This window comes from Protomyctophum parallelum (genome assembly GCF_964188405.1).
Source record: "Protomyctophum parallelum genome assembly, chromosome: 14".
NCBI classification, from domain to species: Eukaryota; Metazoa; Chordata; class Actinopteri; order Myctophiformes; family Myctophidae; genus Protomyctophum; species Protomyctophum parallelum.
In genome coordinates this window covers 40098600-40122368 of record NC_139709.1, presented here as the reverse complement: position 1 = coordinate 40122368, position 23769 = coordinate 40098600, and the positions used below count along the sequence as shown (strand labels likewise).

Genomic DNA, 23769 nt, shown 5'->3' with positions numbered 1-23769 from the left:
TACATAAAACAACAGAGATAAGAACAACTGTGGCCGTGGTTGTTGTCAGCATGGTTTGGGGCAGTGGCTGCCTATAAAGGTTAGAGTAAGGTTCTCAGTTTGAATCCCTGCGGGCCAGCAGAATCTGGGTAGAGATTGCCAGGGAAGTGAACACTCACCCTACCATGAAAGTGCTTAAGTGCCCTTGAGCAAGGCAATTAAGCAACTAAAACTGCTCCAGTGGAGCCGCACAGTGGCCGACAGTATAGAGGGTATGCGTGTGACATCATCATCGTACCCGGAAGTTATGCGTTAATGCCTACTGAGTGGCAAAAAACGTACTTTCTGGCATTGACAGCCCATACATCAAACAGAAAAGTCCTATCTGATAGCATTAAACAACATTAAACTCACTTTGCCACTCGATTTGCCACTCACTTTATGCATTTGCATATACCCTCTATAAGACTGTGGTTGTACTGGGCAGTTCCCACTAGACTGTGAAGAGTAAAGACATTGCTGAAAAGGACCCTCTCAACTTAAACTGTTCAATTCAATTCAATTCAAGTAAACATAATACTGTAAATATAAACAGCAAAATCCTCAGTGTTCATTTAAATATGAGAATGTAAACGTGAACCTGTGGATGTCTCAAGACAGCATGCAGTCCATTAAATGCAGGCCAAATGTTCAAGTGTTATGGAAGATAAAGGTAAACAGGAAATGCCTTGTTTTGGGCATTTCTTCTTCTTCTAGTGGGGTTTATCGGCGGTTGGCAAACAAATCTGTGCATTACCGTCACCTACTGGTGTCTTTATTCATCCTACTTATTGGATTCCTGAGTTACATTACAAAACAAAACCTATATTCTATCGATCATAAACTGAGCTAGTGTGGCACTTTCCACACAATAAAACATTTGATTCTCAGACAGTGCAACTTATTTACAGTGCCCTTCACCATATCCCCTTGCAAAACTATTCAATCCATTCCACCACCCAGACCCAATGGTCTGAGGCGGAGCAAACCCTTCCCTCAGGGTATAATCTTTTGATGCTTTACTATAGAGTGCACCGCCATCTTTTGGCCAGTGTGTCATGCTATAGACCGATTCCGTAGCGGGTCTCATGTTCGCAGCCTACGTATTTCCTGTAGGCGGACTCGACGTAGCTGCAGGGTTTAAACCCTCACCAGGCGCACCTCTTCCACTACAGTGAACGGCAGAGTGACTGATGTTAGTTTGCCTCAAACTTTACTCCTTTACCTGCTTTTTTACTAACACTAACATTACAAAGATGCCCAGAACATCGAGATGAACCTGTGTAGTTTATGGCTGATCCAACAGTAGTGGCAACATAAAAAAATAAAAAAACGGAATGTCTAATATCCACCGCGGTGGCGGAGACCAGAGCCATTGAGTAATGGTTGAGACGAAGCAGTGAAAGATACATAACGCCAGTCTTACCCAATACCAAATATTTCTGTTTTATTAACACAAGGCTGCTGTACTTTATACCTCATACTTTAAATGCTTAGTATGAGGTATAAAATACAGCAGCCTTGTGTTAATAAAACAGAAAGATTGGGTATTGGGTAAGACTGAAATTATGTATCTTTCAGGACCTTTCACTGCTTTGTCTCAACCATTACTCAATGGCTCTGGTCTCAGCCACCACGGTGGATATTTTGACATTCCGTATTTATTTATTTTTTATGTTGCCACTACTGTTGGAGCAGCCATAAACTACACAGGTTCATCTCGATGTTCTGGGCATCTTTGTAATGTTAGTGTTAATAAAAAAGCAGGTAAAGGAGTAAAGTTTGAGGCAAACTAACATCAGTCACTCTGCCGTTCACTGTAGTGGAAGAGGTGCGCCTGGTGAGGGTTTTATCCCCGCAGCTACGTCGAGTCCGCCTACAGGAAATACGTAGGCTGCGACCGTGAAACCGCTACGGAATCGGTCTATATACCTTAGAGTGCATCACCACCTTTTGTCTAAAATAATTATTTCACTGCCTTCAGTGGACACCCCCAGTCAAAACTACAGCTTATTGTCTCCACCAGGCCGAAGGCATGGGGGGAGAGTATGTTTTGCACTCCGTCCGTCCGTCCGTCCGTCCGTGTGTGTGTCCGTCCGTCCGTGTGTCCGTGAGCAGCTAATCTCGACCACCGTTAACCCGGTCGATGCCAAATTTTGCACACACACTCCCTGGATGCCAACGATGAACCTCTGCCCCAAACTTTCCAGAACGGCCTGTTATAGCGCCACCAGGAGGCCGCTTTGTGCAAAACAAGTTTTTGCACAGTACACCTACAGATTTTGTCCAAACATCACGCAAATTGGTACACAGTCTCTCTAGAGCCATTCAACAAAACCGGTCTTTCACATTTCTCACACTCCATCCTGATTGGTTAAGATTGGCTTCCAAAGTTCACAGGAGTGCTCAGTTTCAAACAAAATGCTGCAAATCATGAACACATTGCGTGATTTCCCTGAAATTGTGCACCCACATTCCCACTAGGCTGAGGAAGAAATGCCACATGAACAATTTCAACTCAGCCTTAAGGTGGCGCTATAACTGGCCGAAAAGTGTTTTTACCTCTAACTGCACGGATCTGTGGATAACTTTGTATGCCAACTCCCTAGAGGCCAAGGAAAAACCTTTGTCTGGAATTTTTCACATCTGCTCTTTATAGCGCCACCAGGAGGCCGACATATGTAAAACACATTTTCTATTATTACTCCTTCAGATTTTATCCAAATTTCACGCAAATCGGTACACATGATCTCCATAGTCATGTGATCAAGACAGGTTTGTTTGATTTCTCATATTCCATCCTGATTGTCCACGATTGGCTCCTACAGTTTTCAGGAGTAGCCCGCTTTGTACAAATCGCCACAACGCCTCAACGCAGCGTCCCATTGCGATGAAACAGTGCACGCATATTCCCACTAGGCTGAGGAAGAATCCTGGTGGAGACCTGTGCCCAGAAGGGCACTTTTTTTTATCATAATAGTTTTTTAATTATTCTAATTTGGCTGGGTGGTTTATAGTATAAACCACCCAGCCAAAATAGAATAATTAAAAAGCCAGACCATAGATACAGTATGGTATAAACTTTATACCATACTGTATCTATGGTCTGGCAAAAATGCAATACATAACACTTCTTATAGGCCTTATACTCATTCTAGGTTAGGGTACTTCCAGTTTACATGCTCTTTAAGTACACACTGGCCAGGTTTAAACAGCACTGTTACCTTGATTGCCTCTGTAGTGGAGGGGAACATGATTGTATTGCATATTTTATTGATGGTCGTTTTAGATGTGGTATTCAATGGGGTATTCAACTATATTAGGCCGGGGGCTACAACTGTATAATGATTGTGTGTGTGTGTGTGTGGGGGGGGGGGGGGGGGGGGGGGGGGGGGGGGGGGCGCACAGTGTGCGTGCAAATCTTTAGATTCAGAGTCCAGCCTGCTACTGTATATATTTACAGTTGCTGATGTGTCTGCACTTTTTTGTCACTGTAATTCCTGTCCTCCATGCTGTGTGAGCAACTACAGTAGGTGTAGTCAATAATAACAGTGGTTTGTTTTATTCCTTGCATATTATTTTTATAATATTTCTTATTATTCCATATTTGTTTATAATTATTGTTATAGTTATTCTTAACCCCCCCCCCCCCTCTCTCTCTCTCTCTCTCTCTCTCTCTTTGAAATATTAAGAATCAACATCCTAGTCTTTGTCTAATACAGAAATAATATGCCACACTCTTTTCACGTTTGTTTTCTCTGAGAGTGTAAACAACTAACCCTAACCCACGAGTGTAGGAGCAACTATCCTTAATTCATACTTCACTGTACAATGAAAACTTTAGAAAAATTTCCTCCTAATGACATTTAAAACAGGGATGCCAGACATAATTATATGGCGAAAGAATATAAGCTCAATTTGTAATTCACTCCCTTTTAGCGTGGTGAATATGCAGCACATTTCAGCTGTGATCCTAGAATGCAAATTAATTCGCCCGTTTTTTATTTATTTATGATAACTTATATGTAAATGACTTGCTGCAGTCAGTGTGGTGTTGTGGGGACAATATGAAGTCTGGCTACAGACATTCAGAAGAAGCAACATTCAGTGCATTAACGTTAACCTGACCCTCACATTCATCCATGTTGAATCCCTGCTATTCCCAACGGACCTGAGTTCCAAAGAATACATTCTACTGACAGACAGATGTTCAACTGCATTGCTGTGCCAGGTTTCCCCAAAAACATGGGCTGTCAAGGTTAAGTTCACATTTCTAATTTTAGCAATTATCCTTTGACTTCGCAAGTTCGCATACTCCAAGTCAAGAACACTATTAGGTCACATTGCGTAGTCATCGCCTCTAAAGACTGGCATTGAAACGGCATTAAACATCATTAAAGCAACCATGTATTCCATGTACTATACAGCCTTGGACTTCGCCACCGGCAAAGAAGAATAAACATTTTCTCAAAAGGCCTTGAACACTCATACAGGTGTTTCCAGTTACTCTCGCTGATTATACAGTACTGTACGTCTAGTCAGATTGAAGCTGTGTGGAGCTAAGTTATGATGTCATATACAGTATGGACAATAACCTATATGAACAGCCAAACAGCAGTGTTAGGGAGCTGTCAATCAAAGACCTATTGCAGGGGTGTTAGACTGGGGGAAAAGTGGGAAAGACTTACTAGGGGCCTCGAAAGCCTGGATTAAAAGTAAAAAAAATCACACCCGTGTGAACTGAGTGGTGCAACTTCCCTCTCTCTCCCCCCTCTCCTCTCCTCCTCTCTCTCTCTCTCTCTCATTAGCAGGCAACAGTGCAGCACTAATACTATCTCTCTCTCTCCGTTTCTGGCAAACAGCGCCCCTACTGGTACTAATAGTCATATACTCGAGCTCATGACCACATAGGCATGCTCATGACCACATAGGCATGCTCATGACCACATAGGTACAGTACATAGGCGGACACGGACATTGCTGTTCCTTGGAGTGGTTGCACCACTCAAAAACAATCGTCACATTCCGTGCTCAGCCAATCAAATCGTCACATTCCGTGGTACAAACACACAACGCTGTGCATAGGAGGGGCAAACACGCCTCAACAACACTAAAAAGAATGTTGCGTGTCGGGCCCACATAGATTGCTTGTCCCAGGGGGCACAGAATTTGGCGCTACGCCCCTGGTTAAGAGGCCCTGCATACAAATGAATTCAACTACTTTGGCTCATCACACCTCACATATAATTCACCACAGTTATGTGGTGAATATAACTGTATGTCTATATTTGGAAGAAGGAATATTGGAGTCTTCTTCTAAATCTTTAACTTTGACTTCACAATATTATACTGGAAGGTATATACAGTAATTATCATACTTTGTGGAAACCCATTCTAGCGTTACTGCACAGTATATACAGTAGCAATCCAAAGCACAGAGGAACATAAAGGCAATAAAGAAAGTTCATATCAAAAAAAGGTATATCCTCAAGAATTCAGTCAAATCAACTTTACTGCAGACTGAGGCAATAATACTACCTATAATGTACAGTATATGAGGAAAGATATGTGCTCTGCTGCCCTGTTGGTGAGACATTGAAAGTCCTAATATCACTCATATAATTTATATTTGTATTTCATTTTTCGATGGATTGCAGACCTGATTGCCTGATTGACTGCTTACTTTCTTGACTGACTGATGGAATAATGTACAGTATTGACTAGATTTTAATTTCAAGAATCGAAGTATATCGAAATGTAAACGGCAACATTGACTATAGTATCGTATCGTTTTGCATTGCAAATTATCGATTGTATCAATACTATGTACTTGTGCATTGTATTTAGCAATTTTAACCGTTTCCCTGCCAAAAAACGTAGCCTGTGTTATTTGTCAGGAAGCAACGCTGCCAAAATACGTAGGCTACGTTTATTCAGTTGTATAAATGTGTTTGATCCGATCTAGTGGAAAGGCTATACTCACATTAGCTTCAGATGGCTATCTGCTGTTAGCTTAGATACTGGATGCCATCATGGTTGCGCGTGCATGTGTGTGCACACGCACGCACACTTTCAGTCGCTTTAGACTCCAAATCCCCCTCAAAGGCGGCATTTCTGGTCAAAACAACGCTTTTTGTACAGAGCTTAGAGGTCGCAGTAATAGTGCCAGCCTGTACTAATGCTCAAGGCAGAGAATAACAATAAATGTGTGAATTCTCCGTGTTCATGTCAAGGTACGGGTTTGTCTATGTGTTCATGTATAGTATTTGTGCCAGAGAATCACTGTTTACTTATTTATATCCATATTCATCAATTTTCCCTTAAAACACCTGCACTATCCACATGTTTCATACACAGATTTAATTTATTTGCTAAATAGTTACTGTAACGATTTTAGATCATTGAATTGTATCGTCATAATGAGCCAATATCGTCCATATATCGTAACGTCAACCATGCATCGTGATACGCATCGTGTCGCTGTTAAAATGTATCGTTACACCCATAGTATTGACACATATCACCTTGTTAAATACAAACAATGTCACAGCTTACTTTGTTAAATCTCATGCCCTGTGCTTCATCTCTCTCTCTATCAATTACAGTACATTGGCAACATATGGTGAAGAAGCCTGTGTTTTTCCTCGTTGGCCAAAGCTAATATAACCAGCTTCCATTACGAGATTGTCCCAATGCACAATCCCCATTGCTGGATTAAATTCAAAGGGGGTGGGCCTGCAGGCCGCTAACCGCTAATATGATTTCCCCGGTGGCACAAAGGAGAAAGGGAAGGAGGGCTGGAGGGAACAACGTACTACAAGTTTGTTGTACTACAGTACAACAAAGGATGGAGGTGTGGAATGGTGGTTGGAATGCAGAGAAGAGAGGGAAGAAGTGAAAGGGGTGATGACGAAGGAGAAGAAGAAGATAATATAGCTGCGAGCAGCGATAAGGCGGGACCAAGAAAGAAGACGATACGCAAGAAGAACAATATGCACAGATAAGAATCATGGGCTGTTCAGAACGGTTGGGAGATGCGCTGTGAGCTTGTGGATCGTCTATTTCCAGCACACGAGTCGACGCCGGTGTACCACAAAGTAAATCTGGCAGAACGTGCTCACATCAATGCCGGCCAGTCTGCCAAGTCTCAACAATATCATCACTGGTTGGCTTGTTATTGTGTTTTCAGAACGTCGTTGTTTAATGGTTGTAAGTGACTCAACACTCATCTCACGCTGATAGTAAGCAGCGTGCCATGTGGGTTGTGAAAGTGGCACCTCCAGGGTCCTCCGTAACTATTAAAGGGATTGTGACATTAAAAAAAAGGTTTTGGAATTGCACCCAAAAAACATGAACTTTTAACATTCAGTAGATTTTCTGTGATCTGGGGTTTTCTGGCTCAAACAGGTGCTCTGATTTGCCGGCAGTTTGTGATGTAAGATCCTGCAAATCCCATATATGTCAATGGGATTTGCCAGCAGATGTCACTGTTTTCACTGTTTTGCCTGTTTTCATTGTAGCTCAAAAGGCTTCCAAATCCCAAAGAAAACTTCAGACCACAGAAAATCCACTGAATGTTCAAAGTTCAGGTCAAAATAAAAATAAAAATAAATAAATGAATGTCATAAAACCTTTAAAACAACTACCTCTAATGTTCTCATTGTTAAAATAAAATGCTAGTATTTACATGACTTGTAACTTAAACAAAAACATAGTTTTCAACTGGGAAAGGAAACGTCTCAAGCATGCAAGTTGAAAGTTAAAAGAAACACACCCATGTGAAATGAGGGGCTCTCTTATTGTACATCATCATAAATGGCCATTTACTGCTTTTTATATAGAAATAAAATTGATATTATGCATAATTAAGTTCAGCCTTTTGGCCCGGCCCTCCAAAATATTTTCTGTTTCTAATTCAGCCCCTTGACATAAGCATATGCCACTACATGTATGAATTAGACTGGATACATATTAGAGGAAGATTTTAACTGTTTTTCATATAATTCAAAATGGCGGGTGATCTAAAGGTCAGAGGTCAAAAGTCAGAAAGTTGTTGGCATGAGGAGATACAGATGTGTATCAAAGTGTCAATGCCAACGGTCAAACGGTTCATGAGCTATGCACGTTCAAAGTTTTCAATTGAGTGCTATAGAGCGCCACCATTTTGGCCAATCGCCCCGACCCCTTTATCGCATAGTCACCGTTTGGCATGGCCCATGACCAGATTACCGCGTTTTGTGAAAACCGACTGCACGGGTTCAGCCAGAACTGCTATTTTTGGCGGAAGAAGAAGAAGAAAAAAACCCCACAAAAAAACAATAAGTGACCAAAGTCACTTTGTGACTTCTTGGTCCCTTAATAATAGCAAGAAACAGAGATACAAGGTATGGAGGGAGTGAAACAGAGAAGGAGTTGGGGAAAGACAGAGGAGAACAGCCAACAGTCACTTGATCCTTGAAGTCTCTCTCTCTCTCTCTCTCTCTCTCTCTCTCTCTCTCTCTCTCTCTCTCTCATCTCTCTCTCTCTCTCCTCTCTCTCACTCTCTCTCTCTCTCTCCTCTCTCTCTCTCTCTCTCTCTCTCTCTCTCCCTCTCTCTCTTCTCTCCTCTCTCTCTCTCTCTCTCCTCTCTCTCTCTCTCTCTCTCTCTCTCTCTCTCTCTCTCTCTCTCTCTCTCTCTCTCTCTCTCTCTCCTCTCTCTCTCTCTCTCTCTCTCTCTCTCTCTCTCTCTCTCTCTCTCTCTCCTCTCTCTCTCTCTCTCTCTCTCTCTCTCACACACTCATTGTAAACCCAAAATATGACAACAGCAACAAAAAGGGGAAAATAAAGTCGCCATAAGCCTGCCCAAGCCAAAGTCTAGTCTCTGAAACGGAGGAAAACCAATTACCGTGAGAGGGCATATACGATTAGAGAGTACCTGAAGAACTTGCAGTTTACTGGGGGAATTAAAGAGAAAGGCTTTAGCTTGCTGACTTTGGTCTAAGGAAGGTCTTGTTCTCTGCAAAGGGTTGATGTCTCATCCTTCTAATAGCCAATAAGCTTTAGGCAATCCCCCCCTTGTCTGATTTGGTGCAGGCTTGGAGCTGAACACGGGCCAAGAAGGTCCACACCGAATCTCTTCAGTTTAGTACAGTAGCTCAATCTCCCTCTGCTTCCCCTTATCACAGTACCTTCCTAGCCTCGGTCCCAGGCTTACTTATCTGCGAAAAGAAAAGCCTGCAGGTCACAACGCAAGGCAGAGAAGCAATCGGCGGATGTATCTCCCGGAGGAACATCCGTCAAATGTATTTCCCCCGGATACGATATTTTCCCGACCAATCACAACACTTGTTTCATTCGCGGAGATTTGTAAAGCATCAACGTCATTTCCTTGGGCAATATACCTCCGCTAAAATCCGCAACTTCCGCTGATGCCCAGGGTGGTACCTTCCTATATCCTCCTTTCTCACAGTCCCTTCTTATATCCTCCTTTCTCACAGTCAGTGGTGGAAAAAAGTACTCTCATTTCTTACTTAAGTAAAAGTATTGATACTGGTATGAATATAGAAATTCTCCATTACAAGTAATAACCCGGACTTCAAAATTTGCTTATTAAATGTATGCACTAAACTTAAGTATTGGCATCAAAATGAACTTAAAGTACCAAAAGTAAAAAGTACTCATTTTACGGAATGTGCCGTTAGAAGTTCTCAAATGTATGCAGATCTTTTGAAAATAGCCGATCTACAAGCTCAAAATGCGTTGCACCACGACGCATTTTGAGCTAGTAGATCGGCTAAACGGCCTAAACATATAATGGCTGAAGTAGTTGATGTATGTTTTGTAAGAACTAATAATAATCCAAATCTACAAAGTAACTGTAACTAAAGTTGTCAAATAATTGCTAGAGTAAAAGTACAATATTTGCCTCTTAAATGTAGTGGAGTAGAAGTAAAAGTGCTAACATTTTGTATACATACTCAAGTAAAGTACAATTGTACTTAAGTAAATGTACTTAGTTACTTTCCTCCACTGCTCACAGTATCTTCCTATCCTTCTGCTTTCTGGGTTAACCCATTCTGAACGGGCACCCATTTTGGTGTTGGCATCATATTATGCTTTAGCTATTTTTGAGAAATCGAAGAGCGACTGACATTTCTAGAATCCGATCTCAGGTCAGAATGGGTTAATCAGACCAGTGGGTGTCCAGTGGCAGTGGAAACCTCGTATGAATCTGATCTCAGGTCAGAATGGGTTAACATTCAAAGTCTGATGAAAATAGTCTATGTTTTTATTTTTTCCCTCTGTAGATAAATTCTACTGCATGGCCCCCAGGGAAAATGTAATCTAGTGTTATGACGTGTGTGCGTGCATGTGTGCGGGTGTGTGTGTGCAAGTGTATGATTTGTTTTACGCATTTGCAGGATGATGTATCTATGCATTCACACACACGCATGCACGCACACACACGCGTGCGTGTGTGTGCACGCACACACAACTCCATTGTGCACCACTTCACCTGTGCTTCAGCCAGTGATGAAGCCTTAAAACTCTCTCTCTCACACACACGCACACGCACGCACGGTCGCACGCACACGCGCACACACACACACACACACACACACACACACACACACACACACACACACACACACACACACACACACACACACACACACACACACACACACACACACACACACACACACACACACACACACACACACACACACACACACGGTGTGTCTTACCTTGGGGATGAAGCTGATCTCCCATCCGTCAAAGGAATAGTACATGGGTTGCCACTGCACCTCAACCATGGTCTCCGTGATAGATTTGAAGAGCAAACCATTGGGATTGGACAGATCTGGAACGGTAGCAGAAATGTATCACTGGCCTCCACTGGCCCGTCCCATCACAAAACATGACCACGCCATCTCCTCCTCATACAATTTACAATTTAGGCATTTAGCAGGCGCTCTTAATCCAGAGCGATTTACATTAAGCAAGAACAAAAAGCATGGGAATACTTCCCATCCGCTGGACTGCACTCTTCCTTTCTGATCTTGCATTCCTTATTTCATTCCTTTGTTTTTATTTTTCCACTCTAAAGCCTGATTTATATTTTGTTGTAGGCTACGTTGTGTACGGCAAACAGCCAATAATATAATATTACTAAGGTTTTCACTAGGACACCTTCACGCAATGGGGTTATTTCTTTTAACCCATTCTGACCGGGCACCCATTTTGGTGTCAGCATCATGTTATGCTTTAGCTATTTAAAAATAGCAGATCTACAAGCTCATATCGCGCCACCGAGTGGCGCGATACGAGCTTGTAGGTCTGCTATTTTGGAAAAATCGAAGAGCGACTGACATTTCTAGAATCTGATCTCAGGTCAGAATGGGTTCATCAGACCAGTGTGTGTCCATGTGGAAACCTCGTATGAATCTGATCTCAGGTCAGAATGGGTTCATCAGACCAGTGTGTGTCCATGTGGAAACCTCGTATGAATCTGATCTCAGGTCAGAATGGGTTAAGGAATTTGTTTAGAGAGGAGAGGAGACTCATTGTGAGTGGTGGCTCTCTATTTGTCATGGCAGACAGAAAGCAAATGCAAAAGCAAAAACATTGTTGTTATAGACTTAAAGGTATATTCAGTGATTTCACTTAATTCAAATATCACTTATTTTTTTGTTTTGTTGTGATAATCCTCCCTACTATAGAGTGTGCTGACCATATAAGGAGTTCCTCCCTGTCCCCAGTTAACCCCTGGGGGTCAAAAAACCTTAGGTTTCGTTTTTGACTCTCTATCCTGATTGGACGAAAGGCTGGGTCCCACAGCCAAAAACGAAACCTAAGGTTTTTTGAGTGAAATCACTGAATATACCTTTAAAGGTATATTCAGTGATTTCACTTAATTCAAATGTCACTTATGTTTTTGTTTTGTTGTGATAATCCTCCCTACTATAGAGTGTGCTGGCCATATAAGGAGTTCCTCCCTGTCCCCAGTTAACCCCTGGGGGTCAAAAAACCTTAGGTTTCGTTTTTGACTTTCTATCCTGATTGGACGAAAGGCTGGGTCCCACAGCCAAAAACGAAACCTAAGGTTTTTTGAGTGAAATCACTGAATATACCTTTAACAAACATTTCTTCATACATAAACAAATCAATGCATGAAAAATTCCATTATAGCTTGGAACAATTCTCCCAGTGGAACTGGATGCTTTATAGATATGTAAATTACTATCTGTCAAGTCATCTTTGGAGAAGTTTAAATGTGTATTTCCCTGTTTTTGAGAGGAGCTGCTACTGCACGTGAACATTCAGTAATTGAGCTAAATTGATTTAAGTTCAACGTTCAACATACTGTTTCATTAAAAAGGCATTCAAATTCAGAATGTCTGACTGTGTGTGATGAGGAAACATAGCCAAAACTATCTACTAACCTTCTTTTGAAGCACTGAAAGGCTCATGAACCTCAAAATGTAATGAAGAGTTCTGAAAATACAAACTTTTCCCCGGCCATTACCGATGTAATTTTCCGGCAAATCAGTTCCTACATTCCTCACAATATCACAATCAGTTCATGCTCATGCAGCTCACACATTCCATTAATAAAACTCACATTTCAGTTTTCTTTCCACACAGCTGTGCCTGTGCTAATCAATTCAAATCATCACATTGTCCATTTCCTGATTCAATTTGGAGAAAGGCCCATAAATCACAGCATATCAAAATGCTCCCACCAAGCTTAATTGCCCGAAATTATTGTTATAATTTCAGTTAAATTAACTTTTCTCTCACCTAGGCAGCAACTGTATGATCTCCAATGAGAGAGTATGGATTAGGTTGACAGAGCAAATCAGCTGATGCTTATAAATGGACATTTGCCTTTGAAAATAGATGATAATTCCGGTGTTTGGTTGCATTTTGTGTATTTCTGACTAACACTGAAGTTAACGTTAGAGTCCTGCTTTCGGTGGCTGAGCTGGCATTAAGCTGGACATTCCACTTTTTTCTTCAGCACCGAATTCTGAAACTGGGATGTGCATATCGTTTTCCTGCTTTACATATGAGCTGGCATTAATGTCAGACAGGTGGCAGAGGTTCAGGGTGCGTGCACAGCGGACAACAAACAGGCGTTACAAATTGGTAACACCCCCCGGCAGCTACAACGCATTCAGCGTTCTCTCACGCAGGTTTACGCGGGTGTGAAACATAAATGATGCTTGATGCACGTTCAATAATTTACATTATGCCTAGATTGTTCTAGGCGGCTAGCCCTATTCTCCACAATAGCCTGCAGATTGGGTATTTTTGCTATTTTTGAGAGGTTTTGAAAATGTTTGAACGTTGGCAATTGTTTTGTTTTTACTAGCCTATTTCTTTGAAAACCTTTGAAAATATAAAAAAATGGCATCGCATAACGTGATTGTGACTTTCATTATTTTTTGTAGAGCATACATTACCACTGGGAAAACATTGTCATGATGCTGGTATAGGGCGGCTACAATTCACCATATTCGTACGGCGGCAATTTATCTATTAACTCCTTTATTGCCCACTAGGTGGTAGCATAAGCGCTGTGCCAGCCATAGACTCCCGTTGTACGAGCCTCCGTTTCATTTACGGGTGCAGGGTGCTGTTTGTTGTGATGATATATCATTAGCATGAGCGCACACTCTTTACCTCTCACCAGAAACAGTTATATGTCATGTTCGTAGTTGGCTGATGCCGTACCCTATAGCTGGGGGGATCCGAATAATATGTTCGGGGATGGCACAGAAAGAATAATACATTTTCTTCTCAACCCGCAAACTTGACATGAAAGAAAAATGGCCGAACGTATGAATATAGTCAATTGGTACAGTAGGCCTACTAGTGCAGGGTTCCACGAAACAGCCCTTTGGAGCTTGTTAGTGCAGTGCACATTTAACCACTGGGTCTCCCAGGGGTCTATAAACTGCCTCTACACTGAATCTCTTCACCAAAAACAGCTGCTATATGTTTGCCTATCATGACATGCCCAGTGAGACTAGAGCTCAAGGGGTTAAAGAGCAGACACATGAGCAGAACATGAGCCAGTCGGAGAGGTGCACGGTTCCATCCTGCAAACTATTCTATTATTTAATGTTTCACTAGCTATTCAAACCCCATGGAAAAGTGCATGTGCCAAGACAACCAAAACACACGCATTCTCTTTCTCTCTCTCTCTCTCTCACACACACGCATGCACGCACGCACACAAGACACTCACAGGTGGACATGATGATGCTGGCTGGTACACTGATGGTGTTGTTGATGACGGCAAAGACGTTGATGTTGTACTCCATGCCGGCCACCAGCTCAGAAATGGTGCAGGAGGTGACGTTCCCCGGGACCCTAATCTCCAGCTGCACACCTGAGAGAGAGAGAGCGAGAGAGAGAACGAGAGAGAGCATTAGAGAGAGAGATAGCGAGAGAGAGAGCGAGAGAGCGAGAGAGACAGACAGACAGACAGACAGACAGACAGACAGACAGACAGACAGACAGACAGACAGACAGACCTCCTTGGGTGCTGGGGGTGTAGGTCACTAGGAAATCCGTGAGCACCACTGACCCCTCCCACTCCAGGTCAATGGTACGTTCCGACGCTCCACGTACTCTCAGGTTCATGGCAGGTGCAACTGTTGAGAGAGAGAGGGGGGGGGGGGGGGTTGAAGTTTGTTTTAAAAAGATTTATACTGTTGCTGTCGGGCATGCAGAAACATCATATCTCCATGTCTTAACTGTGTAGGTCCTTTTTTCCGATGTGTGTGCGGTGAGCTTTTTTTTACAGCTCGAAACGTGTCGCGAAGCGACACGTTTCGAGCTTGTCGATCTGATACTTTTGCTGTTTTTTTTAAATGTCACAGTTTTGGACATGTTTCCACCCAACGGAAACACGTATTCGAACAGAATGGGGAAATTTAATGAATAATAATGGTCTCAGTTTCACTGAATAATTAAATCACAACACGCTATAATTACAAAGCGAATGTTTAGCCAGTGCCGGTAGTGCTAAACTATGAAACAGCAGGCTCCATGTGGTGTTACTGAAAGCATACCTACTTTGGCTTTCAAATGGTGTGCGCCCAAGGCACACCAAAGGCCCACCGGTATTCATATCTGTGCTAAATAGCCTCTATAACAAGTCATATCACCTTTATCCCTCTGCAAGCTCACAACGTGGCAGTCGAAAATGATTAACACAAATCAAATTCATATGTAAATAAATATTTCTTTGCCCGTAATCAAATGCATACAATAGCGACGGCAGATTGAAAGCATAGCTTTTTCTCACAAATTATTGATGAATGTGTGGGCATTGGTTGTCGCAAAATCTCGAGGCACAACTGGATGTGTCTCTCTCTTCTTCTCTGTTTGTGTTCAGTGTGCGTCCGTCCTCGCAACACGTTGTGACATTGTAGATCAGACCCAAAAAACGTAAGAATGTGCATGGCCTTTGGCAAGACGGAGATTATATAACAGCTTCCTACAGCACAGGAAAACATCTACAAGAAATCGGAAGTGAATACATTCATAATTCATAATAGCAGAATGAATATTCAGAGGAGAAATAATAACGCAAGGGAACAAATACCAAGGAGGTATACCCTCCATGAGCCACAGGTTTATGCACACAGAACAGAACAGAGCAGAACAGAACAGAACAGAGCAGAACAGAACAGAGCAGAGCAGAGCAGAACAGAGCAGAGCAGAGCAGAGCAGAGCAGAGCAGAACAGAACAGAACAGAACAGAACAGAACAGAACAGAACAGAACAGAACAGAACAGAACAGAACAGAACAGAGCAGAACAGAGCAGAGCAGAACAGAGCAGAGCAGAGCAGAGCAGAGCAGAGCAGAACAGAACAGACCAGAACAGACCAGAACAGAACAGAGCAGAGCAGAGCAGAACAGACCAGAGCAGAGCAGAGCAGAGCAGAGCAGAGCAGAGCAGAGCAGAACAGAACAGAACAGAACAGAACAGAACAGAACAGAACAGAACAGAACAGAACACTAAACCCCTTGGTGGCTTGTCGAGAGCTCAGCTCTCTCTAACTCCGGGAAGAGAGAGTGAATGGTGCGTGCGTGCGCATCCCATCATGTGAAGGAGTCAGTCAGTCCCCATGTGGCAACGGCAGGTTGCACGCGAACAAGGAGAGCCATTGGCATTCACACAGGCAACATGGCAGGCGCCAAACCATAAAACCTAAGAGGCTGCGCTGAATGTAAAACAGAGTGGTGGTGGGGGGGGCTGCATAAACATGAGTGAAACAGCTCACAGTCTGTCTGTCTCTGCCAGGCCCGCCAGCCCCGCCCCCCCCCCTTCTCATTTCCCTCACCTGACACAGATAACAGAGCAGGAGAGAAGGGTGTGAGGAAAAAGGTGGAAGAGCTAGGGGGAGAAGAAGCAGGGCTTTGGGGATGGAGAGAAGGGGAGATAGAGTGAGGAGGAATCTGCACGGAAACAGAGGAAGACAGTACGAGACGAGACATCTGTGGTGTAGAATTAAATTTGGACGATTGACAGGCCATTGACTCTGATTTAGAGAGGAAGAGAGATATGCACGCAAGCATGCACACACACACACACACACACACACACACACACACACACACACACACACACACACGCACGTAAGAGACAGAAACATGAAGACAAGGATGACGGCAGATGGACAAACAGACAGGGACACAGAAAAAAAAGGACAGGCCTGGGTCTGATGGCGTGATTAACAGGCTCTCGTCTCCCTCGTCATCTCCCCCTCTCTGTGATCCAGGGCTCTGTTGGCGCGGCGCTAAGCCGTCCCCGGGGAGTGCTTGGATGTTCCAACAGCCGCTTGAGTATACTTCCACGTGCCTTGGACAGATGGGCCCTTATAGCCTGCTCACTACCAAAGACTGACCCTGCTGCGGCAGGGGGGGGGGGACAGGTAGTCCTGTGGCATTCTCCACTACACTAGATTTATCCTTTACACTGGACTGCTGCCAAATTAACCACATGAACGCACACTCATTCCTATTATGGGCATATCATACTAGGTGAGGATTCAGCTACAATAGATGAACATTCTGTGAAAATAAGTGAACATTTGCCAAGCACATTTTGCCAAGCACTTACCCGCCTGAGCTATTTTCAGGCAGGTAAAAGAGAGAGATGTGATACCGGCAGTAGTTGCTCTGCTCAGAAATAATATAAATCCATGCTGAGTCAGGCTTTATAACTTCAACCTTGCAATGTAAGGCTATAGTTATATTGTAAAAAAGAATATCAAAGGAGAATTTATCTTGCCCATTATTAGAGTAACATCACACCCAACTCTACCAGTACATAGTTTCCTTTAATTTCTTGCTTTAGTTTTTCAACTAGGTAAAAAAAGAGTCACTGCAGCTCAGTAAATTAAATGAAATGACTCAGTATAGCTGTGGATATTATTCACTCATGTAATGTTTTACACCGCGTTCAAAAATTCAATATCAAGAGGTTTCTTTGTGTTGTAAGAGTGCTGAAATGTCTCAGCTCTTCAACTGAGATTGAATTGGCCCATTGATCTGACATACTGTAGTTACAGTATGGATACCTGAACATGTACTGTATGGCCATTCCATTGCTGAGAAGAGACATATTGATCCGAGGCCTCTGTCTAAAGATGACTTGCCAAAGGTTATTCAGATGGTTCTACACGAATGCTTTGTTGCTGCATAATCAATGTGCTATAATACAGTCCTACCCTCACTTGCTTTGCATAAGTGCTGGTGCTAAAAATGACCTGAGCATGCACTTGTTTCTGTTCACTTTACACACTAGGACCGGTGAAGACAGACGAGGTGAGATTAAAGCTCTGGATAATCACACTTTTCTAATTGAACCTCTATTTAACCACTTTAACCCTGCTGTCCCAAATTTGGGCAATTATAAATGAGGAAAAAAATAAATAAGAATTGTTTGAAATTGTTGTCATAAATAGCAGATGTAGAAGCTCACAGCATGGAAAGCCACGACTTGTTTTGAGCTTGTTAGATCGGATGTAGATTTTCTGTATTTTCAGTATTGTTTTATTCATTGGCTTTATACAGTGGAGGGAATAATTATTTGCTATCTTGTAGATGTTTCAGTTTGCCCACTGACAAAGAAAGGTTTATTTTAACAAGCCAGAGGACACAGACATATCTTGTAGTTAGTCACCAGTTTGCACATATCTCAGGACGGATTTGTGCTTCAAAATGCGAAACACAAAATGAATAAATGAATCGCCCTCACAGTCTGGGACTCAAGACCTCTCCCCATGGGGTATAATGAGATCAGCCAAGAACTATACATGGTCGGAACTTGTTAATGATCTCAAGCTGGGACCACAGTCACCCAGAAAACCATCGGTAACACATTACCAACGTAATGGATTAAAATCAGTGCAGTGCTTGCAAGGTCTCTCTGCTCAAGAAGGCGCAAACATTATACAGGCCAGTCCGAAGTTTGTCAATGGATCCCTGAGTGATTCAGAGAAGTGATGTGGTCGGGTGAGACCAAAATCCATTTGGCATCAACTCGACTCGCCATATAAGGAGGAAGAGAGATGACTGTATAACCCCAAGAACACCATCCGTGAAGCGTGGAGGTCGAAATGCTTTGGGGGGTGTTTCGCTGCTAAAAGGGACAGGATGACTTCAGCGCATTGAGGGGAGGATAGACGGAGCCATGTACCGTGAAAGCTTGGGTGACAACCTTCCTTTTTTGAGTTTCCTGGCTGAGGGAAGGAGTCCATCCCTCAGCTATAGGAAACTCAAAGAAATTGGTTGTGGCTGGGTCGATGACGATGACCCCAAAACATACGACCACGGCGACAAAGGCCTGGCTCAAGAAGAAGCACATTAAGGCCACGGAGTGGCCAGACATTAATCCCATACAGTACATGTAGGACATCTGTGGAGGGAGCTGAAGCTTTTGAGTTGCCAATAAGGGACAGCCTTGAGACCTTGAGGATTCGGAGAGGATCTGCAAAGAGGAGTGAATCCAAATCCCCCTGAGATGTACGCACACCTGGGGACCAACTACAAGAAACGTCTCACCTCTGTGATTGTTAACAAGGGTACTTAAGTCATGTTTCTCTAAAGGGGGATCAAATATTTATTTCACACATGTACATGCTGATGAATTTGTATCTTTTATATAAATGTGATTTTCGGGATTTTTGATATTCTGACTATGATAAACATACAATTAAAATTAATGGTATGTTTTGTTTTTGTCAGTGGGAAACCGCAATCCATAAGGGACTTTTTTTTTCTTTTTTTTACTGTAAATACTGCACCAATGAATGAAAAGTATAAAAGTAAGTAAAAAGTAATACATTTTTGAACAGATCCATTAGAACACCATTTATTTTATTTTATTTTTGCCAGTATTGATTTTAGGCATATAGCTCGTTAGCTCTGACATTTTCTCGCCCCCCCCCCCCTAGTGGCGAAAAGTAAAAAAAATTCTGGGAACTCAGTTATATTGATTCAGATTTTTCTGCACGTTATGATTTATTCTTCAGAATAAATAAGGCAGGAGAATGCAGAGAGACAGGAAACCAAATAAAAGGGCAAACAAAGGATGGACATGCAAGACATGACGAGAGTCAGATTCAAACTCAGATGCGAGGAGCATTATGTGACAGTTTCTGACCGAGGCTAAGTCATTGAATATTTTCACATTTTGTTTTATCATGTCATATGAAAGCAGGGAATCATAGCTTCAAATTGACATATTGGTTGTTCAGTTTAAACCACCAGCTTTGGAGATATGTCTTATAGAGTAATGTCTTGCAGAAAGAACTTCTGTGGTCTCTAACATTACACGTAGCTAATGTAGAGTATATGTGAAGAGTCTGCGTGTGCTATTATCTCATTTTGGATTAAAAAAGAAAAAAATGTTTTTTCTCCTCTCCTGAACAGAACTTTGCCGCCATGACACGACATGTCTCTGTATCAAAAAGAGTCACATTATGGTCTGAGCAGACTGGCTGAGCCACCACTGATTCTCATTCTAAAGAGTCCCATTATGGTCTGAGCAGACTGGCTGAGCCACCACTGATTCTCATTCTAAAGAGTCACATTATGGTCTGAGCAGACTGGCTGAGCCACCACTGATTCTCATTCTAACGGGGCAACTTGCTGAAGGTTATTCAGGAATCTCGCCGGCGGTCTTATAAGCTCTCATTAGTTCTAATCAGTATGCCATCATACTGTAGATGATCCATCTGCCGATATCCGCTGAACTCGGAGGCTCAGAGGTAAATCTGAATACTAATCCATGCTCTGTCCCAGGACGGTGGCGCTGCGCCCCAAAATAGCAGACCTGTACGAGATGTACAATGTACCAGAATTGGACTCGATGTATTGGATGCAGTGAACTTTACTCAGCTATCTAGTTTGTGACTGTCCAACCTTCATAGCCTGTGTTATTAAAGACAAACGGGCAGCAATGGAGAAAATCGGCGATCGAAAATCGGCTAAAGTGTCCGTTTTCAACACGTTTTGGAAAGTCCAATCTGCTCAGTTCAAAGATTTTTGGAAGCGTGACTTTGAGGACATTCTGAATCCAAGGGCCCTCATTGACTCAGGGCCCCTGTGCACGTGCACACTTGGCACAAAGCATAATTCGTCCATGGTACGAGTTCACAAGTTCAGACACGTTGTGATCTTGTAGGTCTGCTGGTTTTGAAAAGTGTCGAGTGACAAACATCATGAATCAGGCTTATAGAAACGCCCGAATCTCTGCTGAGTCCAATTTCACTTCACTCTCAATTTACTTAACTAATTGACCAAAATGAGCTGGAGATAACTTTTATTTGACGATAAAACATTTTGAACAATGGGGTATAATAAATCTTATACAAAAAAACGAAACCTTGTTTACATAGTATGTAGCATATCGTGTTTGCTTAAAAAGGCAGATTGTGGACTCGATACTTTAAATAACCTTGTTGTTTTTTCTCTGGCGTGGTTTCCCCCAGTCATCAACATCTAACAACACCTCAGCCACCCCGAGTGCACATTACAGCTCATAACATTGCAACACCTCCTCAACGCTTCACCACACTGCTGTTCGCGGGCTTGTTACACGTGCGATATTCTTCACATTTATGCATGAAAACTCAATTAGGCTGCGTTTGTGTGAACTAAGCACATCTGTGGGGGTCAGACATGGAAGCGGAATATAGGAGCCGAGGGGCCGGCGGATATGGTTTCTCACGGCCTGCATTAGAGGAAGACAAGTAGACAACTATAGCCGGTGGGAGTATCTCAATCAATATATTTGTGCATATACAGCCTCTAACAAAGATGCTGTAAGGGGAAGGAAATTGTATTTTTTAATAATAGTCCATTTCTATTCAGTGCAGCTGAATTGTTATGGCCGTCCTGGTGATTTTGTCAGAAAAAGCAGGGTGATGTAGAGAGACAGGAAACCAAGGGCAAACAAAGGATGGACATGCAAGACATGAGCAAACAAGGAGAGTTACTAGTAGTGGGAGACTGTAGTGTATATACAGTAGCCTTTTTGTGATTTATTTCAACATTATATACAGTTGAAACTGGAGGGCACATGTGTTCTCTGTCTGAGAAAGAGCTGTCACTTTGCGTTAGCTTTCGCATGCGTTTCTTTCTTTATGTGTTGTTGTTTTTGCACATTTTGCACCTTTGTGTGCATAATGAGAATATCGGCACGTCGCATGCCATCAAGCTCTTTGCAAGGAAAGTGACAAGAAGATGAACAATCTTGTATGTAGGCCATACACAGACAGCTTGACAGAACTTCGGAGTGATTCTTTTCTAAAGGTTATTCTGCTTTTTAAGACAGATAGACAGCAAGACAGACAGCTGAGATAAGATTCCCAATTACTACTTTACAATACGGCAATTTTGGAAGTGGAACACTGTCTGTCTGTCTGTCTGTCAAAACTTACAAGATAGATATCGTCACCTTATTAAACTAATTGCCCAAGTCATTTTTTCAAGGTTTTCAGGAAACACAAAAAACTGTGCCAAATGTAGAATATATTATATTTCTTAATTATATGACGAAAAAATATGACTATTGACAAACAAATACAGGTGTATGTCAATCATGTAAGGATAAAATGACTTAGGCCAATATCTGAACATGCCATTTTAACTTAGGCAATTATAAACGTTATTTAGGCGAAATTACTTCTGCAGTAAGTGACTTAGGCAAAATGTTTTTTTTTTTTTTAAGATATTTTTTTGCGGCTTACGCCTTTTATTGATTTTTGAAGGGACAGATAGTAGGCTGACAGGAAACGGGAGAGAGATGGGGGGATGACATGCAGTAAAGGCCGTGTCGGGTCCGGGAGTCGAACCCGCGGCACACTGCGACTGGATTACCAGTCCGGTGCCCAGACCGTTACGCTACGGCCTGGGCCTAGGCAAAATGTTTTATTCCAATTATTTTTAATAGACCATGGTTTAGGGTCGGCCACAGAGTGTTTAAAATAATATCAGAGAACAAAGACATTTGACACTGAAGGGGAGTGAATGGGAGTGAATTTGGAGTGAATGGGAGTGAATTTGGAGTGAATGGGACTGAATGGGAGGTACTGTTACTATGGGACAGAATGGGAGTGAATGGGACTGAATGGGACTGAATGGGAGGTACTGTTACTATGGGACTGATACTATGGGAGTGTATGGGACTGAATGGGAGTGACAGTCCCATAGTAACAGTACCTCCCATTCACTCCCTCACTCCCATTCAGTCCCATTCAGTCCCATTCACTCTGAATGGGAGTGAATGGGAGTGACAGTCCCATAGTAACAGTACCTACCATTCACTCCCTTTCACTCTGAATGGGAGTGACAGTCCCATAGTAACAGTACCTCCCATTCACTCCCATTCAGTCCCATTCACTCCCATTCACTTTTATTCACTCCCATTCAGTCACATAGTAACAGTACACCCCATTCACTCCCATTCAGGCACATTCACTCCCATCGTGTCAGTCCCATAGTAACAGTACCTCCCATTCAGTCACATTCCCTCCCATTCAGTCCCATTCACTCCCATAGTATCAGTCTCATAGTAACAATACCTCCCATTCACTCCCATGCACTCCCATAGTATCAGTCCCATAGTAACAGTACCTCCCTTTCACTCCCATTCAGTCCCATAGTATCAGTAACTCCCATTCACTCCCATAGTATCAGACTATCAGTCCCATAGTAACAGTACCTCCCTTTCACTCCCATTCAGTCCCATTCAGTCCCATACAGTACCTCCCATTCACTCCCATTCAGTCCCATGCACTCCCATAGTATCAGTCCCATAACTAAAAAACATCGCATGGATGCACCTGGGACGTATCCTCAGTGATGTATCCTGAGGTCAACGGGGTTTCGGGTCTCTCAACATCATACCCATCACTTAGGCGACCCAGCCGGGAGTGATCAAGTCCCGACTTACGTCCCAGTAGCTACCCTCAATCAGTCCCACTAGGGAAAAACCAGGGGCACAGAATTTGTTGGAACTACTCCAGTACTACTCTGCCAAGGCTGGGAGGTACACTTCTGGCACATGGAGGGACTAGGCTCTGTGGGTTGTCTCCTGGCCGGGTACTGTTACCCATAGTAACAGTACCTCCCTTTCACTCCCATTCAGTCCCATTCACTCCCATAGTAACAGTACCTCCCATTCACTCCCATTCAGTCCCATGCACTCCCATAGTATCAGTCCCATAGTAACAGTACCT

General features: G+C 42.8%; 1 protein-coding gene across 1 annotated transcript in view; it reads right to left on the bottom strand.

Annotated features, from left to right (window-relative positions):
- Positions 1-23769, bottom strand: part of tnr (tenascin R (restrictin, janusin)) — a 111063-nt gene that overhangs the window by 80922 nt on the left and 6372 nt on the right. Inside the window, 3 exon segments of the mRNA XM_083781686.1 lie at positions 10746-10861; positions 14255-14398; positions 14544-14663. Coding sequence (XP_083637812.1) covers positions 10746-10861; positions 14255-14398; positions 14544-14663 — 380 coding nt within the window.